This window comes from Moschus berezovskii, chromosome 22 (genome assembly GCF_049115385.1).
Source record: "Moschus berezovskii isolate FMDL1 chromosome 22, NW_MosBer_1.0, whole genome shotgun sequence".
Classification (NCBI taxonomy): domain Eukaryota; kingdom Metazoa; phylum Chordata; class Mammalia; order Artiodactyla; family Moschidae; genus Moschus; species Moschus berezovskii.
Window position 1 is genome coordinate 27872354 of NC_142481.1, and position 10625 is coordinate 27882978.

The window sequence follows — 10625 nt, forward strand, 5'->3', positions numbered from 1 at the left end:
TGTCCCTCCCACTGGCCCTGGGGCCCCTCCCACCCCCATTCCAGATAAGGCCAGCCCAGGACCGCTTTACCGGGCACCAGGCACTAGGGCTGGAATGGGGCCGCCCGGCTCCCCGCAGCAGCGGGTCCTGCTGCTGCTGGGGCTGCTGCTCCCCCACGCCGCCCCCTTCTGGCTCTTCAATGTGCTGTTCCCCCCGCACACCACGCCCAAGGCCGAGCTCAGTAACCACACACGGCCCGTCATCCTCGGTAAGCCCCCGCCAGGCCCCTGATACACCCGGTCAGCCCTTAGGGAACCAGGGCCTCCGCCCCTAGTAGCAGAGCCTGCCGACGCCCTTCTGCCTGTGCATTAGCCCTGATTCTTAACTCAGTGTTTGGAGGGGCCAGAGGCTTGTCCTGAGGAGAAATCCACTCCTCGCACCACACTGTTCCTGTGTCTCCAAGCTGTCTCCCCCAGGTGGGTGGAGTGGAGGGTGGGTGTGCCGGAGGGCTTGGCCAGGGCATTACAAGCTGTGGTCAGCTGTAGCTGTAGCCAGACCCTGGGTCCAGCCCCTCCCCCGCAGCCGCTCCTTCCTCAGCCCCAACCCCGGCAAGGATGAGGTGCCCAGCCCAGGAGAGGCCTGTCAGGTCCTGCCCCCGCTCCCCACGCTATTTGTTCTCCTCTTGGACTTTGGCAGAGATGGAGAGTCATGCTAGCTGTTTGTTCTGTGGGGGCAGGCGTCAGTGGCCCTGGCCCCTGGATCTTCCCTCCCTGGGGGGAGTCTGGGCTTTGGGAAGATGGAGCAGTGGATATGAACAGAAAGAGAGGATCTTGTCCTTCGTCTCTGGGGGTTGACGGTGTGTATGGGAGAGGAAGGGGTGGGGCTAGTCACTGTGGTGTCGGGGAGGTGAGGCTAGGGTGGAGTCCACCGCAGGGGAATGGGAGGGATCCAAAGTGAAGGCTGGTGCCTGCAGTGCCCGGCTGCCTGGGGAATCAGCTGGAAGCCAAGCTGGATAAACCGAGTGTGGTGAACTGGATGTGCTACCGCAAGACGGAGGACTTTTTCACCATTTGGCTAGATCTCAACATGTTCCTGCCCCTTGGGGTAGACTGCTGGATCGACAACACCAGGTGGGTGCCGTCCCCTCTGGCCTAGTCCCTTGCCCTGCTCCTTGGTCGCGGGTCCCCTGAATGTCCCACTGCCCCCAGGGTTGTGTACAATCGCAGCTCTGGGCGGGTGTCCAATGCCCCCGGTGTACAGATCCGTGTCCCCGGCTTTGGCAAGACCTACTCTGTCGAGTACCTGGACAGCAGCAAGTTGGCAGGTGTGTGTGTGCTGAGGGAGAGGGTGGGGTTCTAGGCTGCGTTGGGCTTGCAGGGGCCATGGCCACAGCCCCTGGTGCCATCGCCTCCTCCACAGGTTATCTGCACACACTGGTACAGAACCTGGTCAACAATGGGTACGTGCGGGATGAGACTGTGCGGGCTGCCCCCTACGACTGGCGGCTGGAGCCTAGTGAGTGTCTCTCTGTTCAAGGGGCTTGGGGGGCAGGGTGGAGGCCCCCACCTCCAGCCATGCTGACCCACCCACCCCCCTGCAGGCCAGCAGGAGGAGTACTACCTGAAGCTTGCTGGACTGGTGGAGGAGATGCATGCCACGTATGGGAAGCCTGTCTTCCTCATTGGGCACAGCCTTGGCTGCCTGCACCTGCTCTATTTCTTACTGCGCCAACCCCAGACCTGGAAGGACCGCTTCATCGATGGTTTCATCTCTCTCGGGGCTCCCTGGGGTGGTTCCATCAAGCCTATGTTAGTCTTGGCCTCAGGTGAGAGGGCCTGCGATCACTTGGGTCCCATGGGATGTGGGGGTGTGGTGGTGGAAAGAAGCTGACCGTGGGCCTGTTCCTATTCCTATTTCTTCTCACAATGCCCAGCTGGGGGGTATTGTCTACCACCTCTGGGAAAGAGCCCCTTTCATTGTCCTTGGAGAGCAGTGAGCCCAGCCTGGACTGTTAGACAAACTCCTGACAGTTTGTCTCAGCGATGACAAAGGGGAAGTAAACAAAGATGAAGTGATTCCCAGCAATCTGACTCATTGCTGAGTCTGACAGAGGTCTGTTCCTTGTGGCCTCAGGTCTACCCACTCGGCTCCCAGGAGCTGCTTTGCACACGGATCTTCCCTAAGCCAGGCCACGGCAGATCTGCCAAAGCCAGGAGACCCCAGGAGCCCCTCCTGCCCTTCCCTGAGGAGTGGCACAGATACCTCGTGTGGAGCTCCTGCTGTAGGCTGAGCACAGCTGGACATGGTCTTACTCCTGGAGCTGATGTGAAGGAAACACTCCCCAGACCACATCAATGTGTGTCAAACAGAGATGGGTCTCATTTCATCCTTCCCAGAACACAGCTCTGAGCCCTGTGCAGCACAGGCCACAAGGGTTGACAGACACTTGCCTGACAACAGAACTGCCAGCACTATATCCCCGCAACTCACACTCCTGTCCTCACTGTTCCCCTACCCTCCTGTAGAAGCCCTCCAGCTCTGCCTGTCAGATGTGCCATCAGGGCTTCTCAGTTAACAAGTACACATGAGCACCTCCTGAATGCTCGGCCGGTTCTAGTCTAGGACTTGGAGTCTGTGTTTGGATTGGGCAACGACAAGATTGAGTGTCCAGCTGAGCTTGGGCTGGGGGGCAAGCTGTGGGCCTGGAGTAGCCGGACCTGCCGGCTGGAGTAGCCCTGCCCCACCTTGCTCTCTGTCCCCAGGTGACAACCAGGGCATCCCAATCATGTCCAGCATCAAGCTGAAAGAGGAGCAGCGCATGACGACAACGTCACCCTGGATGTTTCCCGCCAGGCAGACATGGCCTGAGGACCACGTGTTCATTTCCACCCCCAACATCAACTACACAAGCCGTGACATGCAGCGCTTCTTTACAGACCTGCACTTTGAGGAAGGCTGGTACATGTGGCTCCAGTCACGTGACCTGCTGGCAGGCCTCCCAGCACCTGGCGTGGAAGTGTACTGTCTGTATGGCATAGGCCTGCCCACGCCCAGCACCTACATCTATGACCACGGCTTCCCTTACACAGACCCCGTGGATGTGCTATATGAGGATGGTGATGACACTGTGGCCACGCGCAGCACTGAGCTCTGTGCCCGCTGGCAGGGCCGCCAGAAACAGCCCGTGCACCTGCTGCCTCTGCCAGGGACCCAGCACCTCAATATGGTCTTCAGCAATCAGACACTGGAGCACATCAATGCCATCCTGCTGGGTACCTACCGAAATAGTACTGCTGTACCCCCGACTGCCAGCCCAAAGCCCATGCCCCCTGAATAAAGACATTCCTTTGCTGTTAAAAGCCCTGACGTGTGTTGTGGGTTGAAGGAAAGGCACTAGGGTCCTCACATCAGGATGCATTCATCCGCAGTCGCAGGCCTAGTGCTTTGTGAAGAGCTTTGCTAAAGCCTGGGACTGAATTGGGCACCTTGAGATGTATAGCTTCCCACGAGAAGGGAACCTACTCCAGTATTCTTGCCTGGAGAATCCCAGGGGCAGAGGAGCCTGGCGGGCTACAGTCCATAGGGTCACAAAAGACGGACACAACTAAAGCAATTTAGCATGCACAAACTGCTGGTTGAGCTGTTTAAGCAGCCTGCCTGTGCCTGCCTATGCTCTGGGCATGGGGGCTGGAGGCAGTTGCACACAAGCGGAATGGACATGCATGGAGCCAAGGGCACAGGATGTGGAAGATCTGAGATGTCCCTCCTAGCTCCCAAAAGGGCAGGCGAGACTCTGCCTCTGGACAGAGGCTTTTGAGTGCTAGGTGGGTGACAGAAGCACAAGACTTTAGAATCTAGGAGAGTGACAGCCATTAAACAGGTCACTTCACTAGTGAAGATTTAATTCTTAGGTAATGGAGCTAAGTGATCTGAGAAAAAAGTATGGAGAGCAACAAGGTGGTGAGTCTTGTGGGTCAGGAAAGACTTCGCAGAGGAGGTGTTGCCAATGCAGAGATCAGATGGAATGAATGAGAAGGGTGACTGTAAAGACTCGTTTCAGCCTAAGAGCTGTGTGCAACTGATACAGGGTTTAACCAGGGAAAGAGTGTGACCAGATTTCCAACCTAGAAAAGAGTTCCCTCTCTGTAGCATGGAGTGTAGTCTGGGGTGGAGGGTGAGGGGCAGGAATTGTGGGGAAACCAGGGAGGCCAGTGCTGTGCCCCGCAGGGAGAGGATGCTAGCTGAGACAAGCAGTAATCTAGAGAAAGAAGTGGCTAGATAAAGGGTCCTTTGGGAGGTGAAATAAGGCTTGGCCATGGGCAGAGCCCAGTATGCCTACAGGCCACTTGAGAGACAACCATGATGCCCCTCCTGAGAGAGGGAGAACGGCATCTGAAATATGGAAGACAGATGAGCATCGCCTTGGCTGAGAGGACTGAGCCTCAGTGTCTGGGTTTTGGGAAGAAGGCAAAGGCAGCAAACAAGACACAGGAGTTGGGAGAAGGACAAAAGGCAGCCATGACTGATGCCATTGAAGATGGGTAATAAGAACAGAGACCTGGTCGATGTGATAGCCTTAGGGGACTGAGACTTGAGGTTAGAGGTGGGGTCAGGGTAGGCAGAGCTCGGAGCTCAGGCTGGAAAATGGCCAAAGAGGAGGGATTTGTCCCTCTGTTCAGAGCACCCAGAAGCAGCTTGGAGTGCCAGGAAGGGACATCTCCCCTTTGCCTAAGCTGCAAAAGACCAAAGCTGAAGGTGAAAGTGAAAGAGAAGATGCAGAAAGGGACCAGCATGCTCTGAGGAAAGGTGAAAGCGAAAGGGGTAAACTCAATAGTGCAGCCGGGAAGAGGACAAGCCTTCCACCTTCTTTCTTTCCTGCTGATCCCACTCCACTGACCCCCTGCCCACCTGGAGATGCAGAAGACAGTGCTAGAGCCCCAAAGAGGCTTCTCCTTCGAGAACTGTGAGAGGTGAGGGTGGGAATGGTTGGTTCCCCAGCTGCCTATGTCCTTCAGGGAGGACTTCCGGGAGTGAGAACCGCAGGATCTTTAAAATTCCTGGGGGCGAGAGTGGGGGAGGGTACGTGTGTTGAACGACTTGGGTTTCCAGGTTTACCCCAGGAGGTGAGGGAAACCGGGACAGAGGTAGGGGATGTGATGAAGGTCCCCAAAGAACTGAAACCTGGGCCTCTCCTCTCCGTTTTCAGAAACGCAGGCTTGCAACGCGCCCTCCCGGGACTCCGGGTCCCTCACGCACGCAAGACCGGGACCACCATTGCAGGCCTTGTGTTCCAAGTAAGCAGGGAGCTATGGGATGGCGCGGCCTAGAGGGGCGGCGGGAAACGGGCCGTGGGGACTAGGTCAACGGCTCCTCCCCCTCACCCCCAGGGCGGGGTCATCTTGGGCGCGGATACGCGGGCCACTGACGATTCGGTCGTCGCGGACAAGATCTGCGAAAAGATCCACTTCATCGCCCCCAAAATCTAGTGAGCACTCCCCCGCCTAACTCTCCCCCTCCAAGAACCGCCCCCTCGTTCCCATCTCGGGTGCCAGCACGTCCTAGCAACGCCCACTCCACAACGGGCCCCTCCCTTCGCCCTCAGCTGCTGTGGGGCTGGAGTAGCCGCGGACGCCGAGATGACCACGCGGATGGCGGCGTCCAACATGGAGCTGCACGCGCTGTCCACGGGCCGCGAGTCCCGCGTGGCCACCGTCACCCGCATGCTGCGCCAGACGCTCTTCCGGTGCTGAGGCGGGTCTAAGCTGACCCCGAGGAGGGGCAGCTGCGGGGAGGGCGGGGCCGAGAGGACCCGGGACCGGAGAAAGGGCGGGGCTGCGAAGTCCGAGAGCCCGGAAGGGGCGGGCCTAAGAGGATCTGAGAGGGCGACAGCGAGGCGCGCTGTCAGTTATGGGGAGCCAGGCCGCGGGAAGGGGCGGGGTTCGGACGCAGGGGCGGTTTCGTGGAGGGGCGGGACCTGGGCGCCGGTGCGTTCCGCTGACCGTACGCACTCGGCGAAAAGGTACCAGGGCTATGTGGGAGCGTCGCTGATCGTGGGCGGCGTGGACTTCACAGGACCGCAGCTCTACAGCGTGCACCCCCATGGCTCCTACAGCCGGCTGCCCTTCACGGCCCTGGGTGAGCGCTTCCCACGAGCCTTGCTATGCAACCCTGACCTCAACGTTTATCCCACGACTGGGCGGCCGCAGTTGATCTCAGATGCCTCTCTTGCTTGCAGGATCCGGCCAGGATGCGGCCATAGCAGTGCTGGAGGACCGGTTCCAGCCGAACATGACGGTGAGTGACACCTGCCCCCCCGCCCCCCACCACATTACGCGAGCATTGATGGGAAGTGCACCCGTAAGCTGGGGAAACGCAGAGGAACCCTGGCCTAGTCGGGGAAGGCTTATCGGAGGTGACGACTGAGGAGACTGAGGGGCCAGTGGAGTGAGGGTGAGGTGCTATTCTAACAGTGCCAAAACTTGGGCTGCCTCAGAAGTCAAAACTCAGAGTGCCATTTGAAGTTGAGGAGAGAGCAACAGCAGGTGGGGTCTTGGGTCTGGATATTGTTTGGGATGGATGGAAGCAGAAGGCATATGTATGTCACTTTACAGGCGGCTAAGGCCCAGAAAGAAAAGGCAGTGAGTGGGGAATTGGGGGTGGGTGAACAGGCCAGTGGAAACAGAGCCACAAGTGTGACTCAGAAGTTTGTGAAGATGGGGGCATTGGGAACGTGGGGTCACTGTACAGGGGGACGTGGAAACCAGGGTAGAGGAGCTTGGGGTGGAGATGGGGGTGTAGGGCGAGAGAGAGGGAAGTTTGGGTGTGAGCAAGTGAGGCCCGGCTTCAAGATAAACTGTCTCCAGGCTACAGCCTAAGGGTGATCTAGAAGGGTCCATCAGGCCTCACTGACACACATCATTGCAGCTGGAGGCAGCGCAGGAGCTGCTGGTGGAAGCCATCACTGCAGGGATCCTGGGTGACCTGGGCTCTGGGGGCAATGTGGATGCATGTGTGATCACCGCAGCCGGCGCCAAGATGCTGCGAGCCCTGAGCTCTCCCACAAAGCCTATAGAGAGGTAGGAGCACTGGGGATGGAGGAATCCCAGGGGAGGACGGATGGGGTGGTAGCGAGGGAAGACAGGGCTATAGAGGATGGGACACTTGATAGGCCCCTTTTGAGGGGTCATCCCTGCTTCTTCCCAGGTCCAGCCAGTACCGCTTTGCCCCTGGGACCACACCTGTCCTGTCCCAGACAGTGGTGCCGCTGACCCTGGAGCTGGTGGAGGAAACTGTACAGGCCATGGATGTGGAGTGAAGTAGGCTGAGGCTTAGAGCTTAGAACAAGAGGAATAAACCCAGAAAACACAAGCACCTACCTCGGCAGATGACTGTGTCGTTCTTGGGTGGAGGGGAACAAGTAGCCTGCAGGGCTCTGTGGCTAAGGTGTCCCTGCAAAGGCCATTTCCTCCCATGGCCGCAGAGTCTGGCCTGAGGGGCACCATTCACTCACCACCTTAGTCATCTACCCCTCTAGAACCCCAGCCCTGGCAAGCATTGCAGGCTCAAGGTGGAAAGCCCCCTCTCCATACCATGGAGGCTCCCCCTAACACTCCCATGCCTGGCTCTTGCCCTCTGGTCCACTGGAGACCGTTGTACAACCCAAAAGGCTCTATGTACTGCCCCCACCTAGACCCTTTACTTGCCTCGTCAGTGACCAAGGACAAAGCCCACAGCTCCCAGTCAGACCCCTCACCCCCACCCCAATGCCCCACTATGCTAAAATGCCGATGGAGGAGCTCCTTCCTGATTCCAAGGGCAAGTTCTCACAAGCACACTCCTACAATGCCTTTATCTGTGAAACCCCTCTGATGACCAGGCACACCTGAGGTACTAACACTATGCTGAGCCTCTGTTTGCACTTGCTGGGCTATGACTAGGGGGACTGACTCTGTTTTCTGACTGCCAGGGGTCACAGGGCTCACGTGGGAAGAGATGACATGACATATTTATCCAGCAGACTTTTGCTGAGCACCCAGGTGCTAGGTGCCAGTGGGAGCGTCCTGTCCTGGGAGAGAATGGCTGAATTCCCCTGGAGCTTTGGAACCGCTAGAATCTGCCCAGTCCCTGCAGGGGACTACTCCAGGCTGCAGAGCCTACTTCAGGCTGGACATCCCTAGGTCCCTGATTGTGCTTTTTCCCCTAGTGTTTTATTATGAAGATTTTTATTTTTAAAAACATAAAAACTGAAAAAATTGCACACTGGGGGCTTCCCTCATGGCTCAGTGGTAAAAAATTCGCCTGCCAATGCGGGAGACAGGGGTTTGCTACCTGGTCCAGGAAGATCCCACATACTGAGGAACATGAGCCACAACTACTGAGCCCGTGCTCTAGAGCTGGGGAAGCTCAACAATCGAGCCCACGCACCGCAACTACTGAAGTCCATGTGTCCTACAGCCTGTGCTCCACAAGAGAAGCCACTGCAATGAGAAGCCTGTGCACTGCAAAGAGCAGCCCTTGATCACCACAACCAGAGAAAAGCCTGCATAGCAGCAAAGCTCCAGCACAGACAGAAATAAATAAAATTATATATATTAAAAAAAAAAAGCTTCTCCCTGAAAACCATCAGTGTTTGGGTTAAATAAAATAAACAAACCTGCACACTGAACACCTATATACCCACCAGACTTTACAATTAGTATGTTCTTATATTTGCTTTCAGTTCAGTTCAGTTCAGTCGCTCAGTGGTGTCCGACTCTTTGCAACCCCATGAATCACAGCACGCCAGGCCTCCCTGTCCATCACCAACTCCCAGAGTTCACTCAAACTCATGTCCATCGAGCTGGTGATGCCATCTAGCCATCTCATTCTCTGTCGTCCCTGTCTCCTCCCACCCCCAATCCCTCCTAGCATCAGTCTTTTCCAGTGAGTCAACTCATCGCATGAGGTGGCCAAAGTATCCTGTCTATCCTCTCCAGTCAATTAACTTATTTTTTTTCATCTTGTTGTTTTGACTGATGCGTTCTTGAATCAGCCACAGTGCTCACACTCCTAAAAGGAGGCTAACAAACTTACCCATTGCAACTTTGCACACAGGGGTGTCTTCTAGCTCTTCAGTGAATGGGCTGTAGATACCAGGGCTTGTCCATGGGAGCCCCAAGGGCTGGACGCTGTCAGATTTAATGGCTGTCACCCTTCTACCCCTGGCCTCCATCCAGGGTCGGTCAGTCACCAAGAGCTCATACCTTGCCCTCCTGTGCACAAGACCCTTTCTAGACATCATCATGAACAGTGTGGGCTCTGGAACCAGACAGATGAAGCTCTGGGTCCACACACACCATGTGGCAGGAGAATCATCACCTCCCTGAGCAAACCATGACTTCTGTTCCAAATTGATAAGGAATCACTGAGATGATGTGTTAGGATTTGCCCTGTCCTGGCCACTGGCCCTGGCTCTCCACAGTAGAGCCGGTACAGGTAGATATTCCCTCTATCAGTCAGGAACACCCCTGAGTGCTAAGCAGACTTCTCTGGGTCTGGCACTCCTGATAACCGTGGGAGACTTCCCTGATACCAGCCACCAGGTGGTCACCATCAAGGCTACACACAAGTCCTTAGTACCTGGTGCTCAACACTTGGGATGTGAGGTGGGGAGCCAATCAGAGGACAGGATTTGGGGGATGGAGGAGGTGAAAGCTTCACACCTGGGCTCTATCTGATAAGGCCTGGGTGGAGGGCTCTGACACAGGAGAACTCTCCTGCCGACACACAGCGTGGGAAGGAGCTGCTTGGCTTCACTCCTGGGACTTTGGCCCAAGGACAAGGAGACCCATAAAGCCAGGCCCAGTTCTCAGCCTCATGTCTGCTGTAATGTTGCTGCTCAGACTGACCCTTTCCCTCGTCCTCCTTGGCTCCTCCTGGGGTGAGTAGGCTTGGCCCAGCCCTGACTGAACAGCCTTAGGGCAACACAATACCAGCCCAGGCTTCCTGCTCAGGGGCTCAGAGAAGGGGCTGCGGTGGCTAGAAGGCAAGCAGGTAGAGTGGGCAAACGAAAAAGGATGTGGGAGGGCTGGGAGAAAGCAAGAGGTGGGCAGGGGCCAGTCTCCCAAATGGGACAGGAGCTTGGGCCGGGTCCAGGAGCAGGGGAGGGTTTAGGAAGCTTTGAAGCAAAAGGTGGATGTGTAGTTTAAGAGCCATCTGGCTGGCTGTGAGGTCCAGACTGCTGAGGTCTGGAGTGAGTGGAGAGGTTAGGAAGGAAGGGGACAACAGACACCTGGGGCAGGGAGAAGAATGGCCTGGGTTGGGAGGTGGAGTGGAGCTGGTGTGAGCAGGATGGAGAGAGATGTGGCAGAGTGGACAGGACTTCAAGGCTGGCTGGCTGGGGCAGCTGAGATTGCTGTAGAGGCCCAGAGGTGCTCATGAGAGAAGGAGCAGTGATAAGAGCCCTTTTGATCTGGACCCCTTTGGAAACACTGCCTAGGGGCACCCAGGAGGAGAGAAGTGGGCTGGGATGCGGGAAGCAGGTCCTTTCCAGTCCAATTGCCAGGCTGCGGCGTTCTTGCCATTAAACCAGCGCTGCACTTTAGCCAGAGGACTGTCAATGGGAAGAAGGCAGTGCCGGGCTCCTGGCCCTGGGAGGTGTCCCTGT

At 56.9% G+C, this 10625-nt stretch overlaps 2 protein-coding genes across 3 annotated transcripts; both read left to right on the forward strand.

Annotated features, from left to right (window-relative positions):
• Window positions 1–20: 20 nt before the first annotated feature.
• LCAT (lecithin-cholesterol acyltransferase) lies at window positions 21–3339 on the forward strand. 2 transcript variants are annotated; one of them, XM_055412492.2, is made up of 7 exons: window positions 21–248; window positions 677–836; window positions 954–1110; window positions 1189–1304; window positions 1400–1495; window positions 1581–1805; window positions 2743–3339. In XM_055412492.2, the coding sequence occupies exons 1-7, from the start codon at window positions 180–182 to the stop codon at window positions 3315–3317; spliced, it is 1398 nt and encodes a 465-aa protein (XP_055268467.1). In that variant the 5' UTR covers window positions 21–179; the 3' UTR covers window positions 3318–3339. The 2 variants fall into 2 exon arrangements, with proteins under 2 accessions (XP_055268467.1, XP_055268468.2); XM_055412493.2 differs by lacking the exon at window positions 677–836.
• A 1439-nt stretch (window positions 3340–4778) lies between these two features.
• Window positions 4779–7355, forward strand: PSMB10 (proteasome 20S subunit beta 10). Its single transcript, XM_055412496.2, has 8 exons — window positions 4779–4950; window positions 5187–5274; window positions 5368–5465; window positions 5583–5723; window positions 6000–6115; window positions 6216–6274; window positions 6905–7056; window positions 7184–7355. The coding sequence occupies exons 1-8, from the start codon at window positions 4895–4897 to the stop codon at window positions 7293–7295; spliced, it is 822 nt and encodes a 273-aa protein (XP_055268471.1). The 5' UTR covers window positions 4779–4894; the 3' UTR covers window positions 7296–7355.
• Window positions 7356–10625: the final 3270 nt, after the last annotated feature.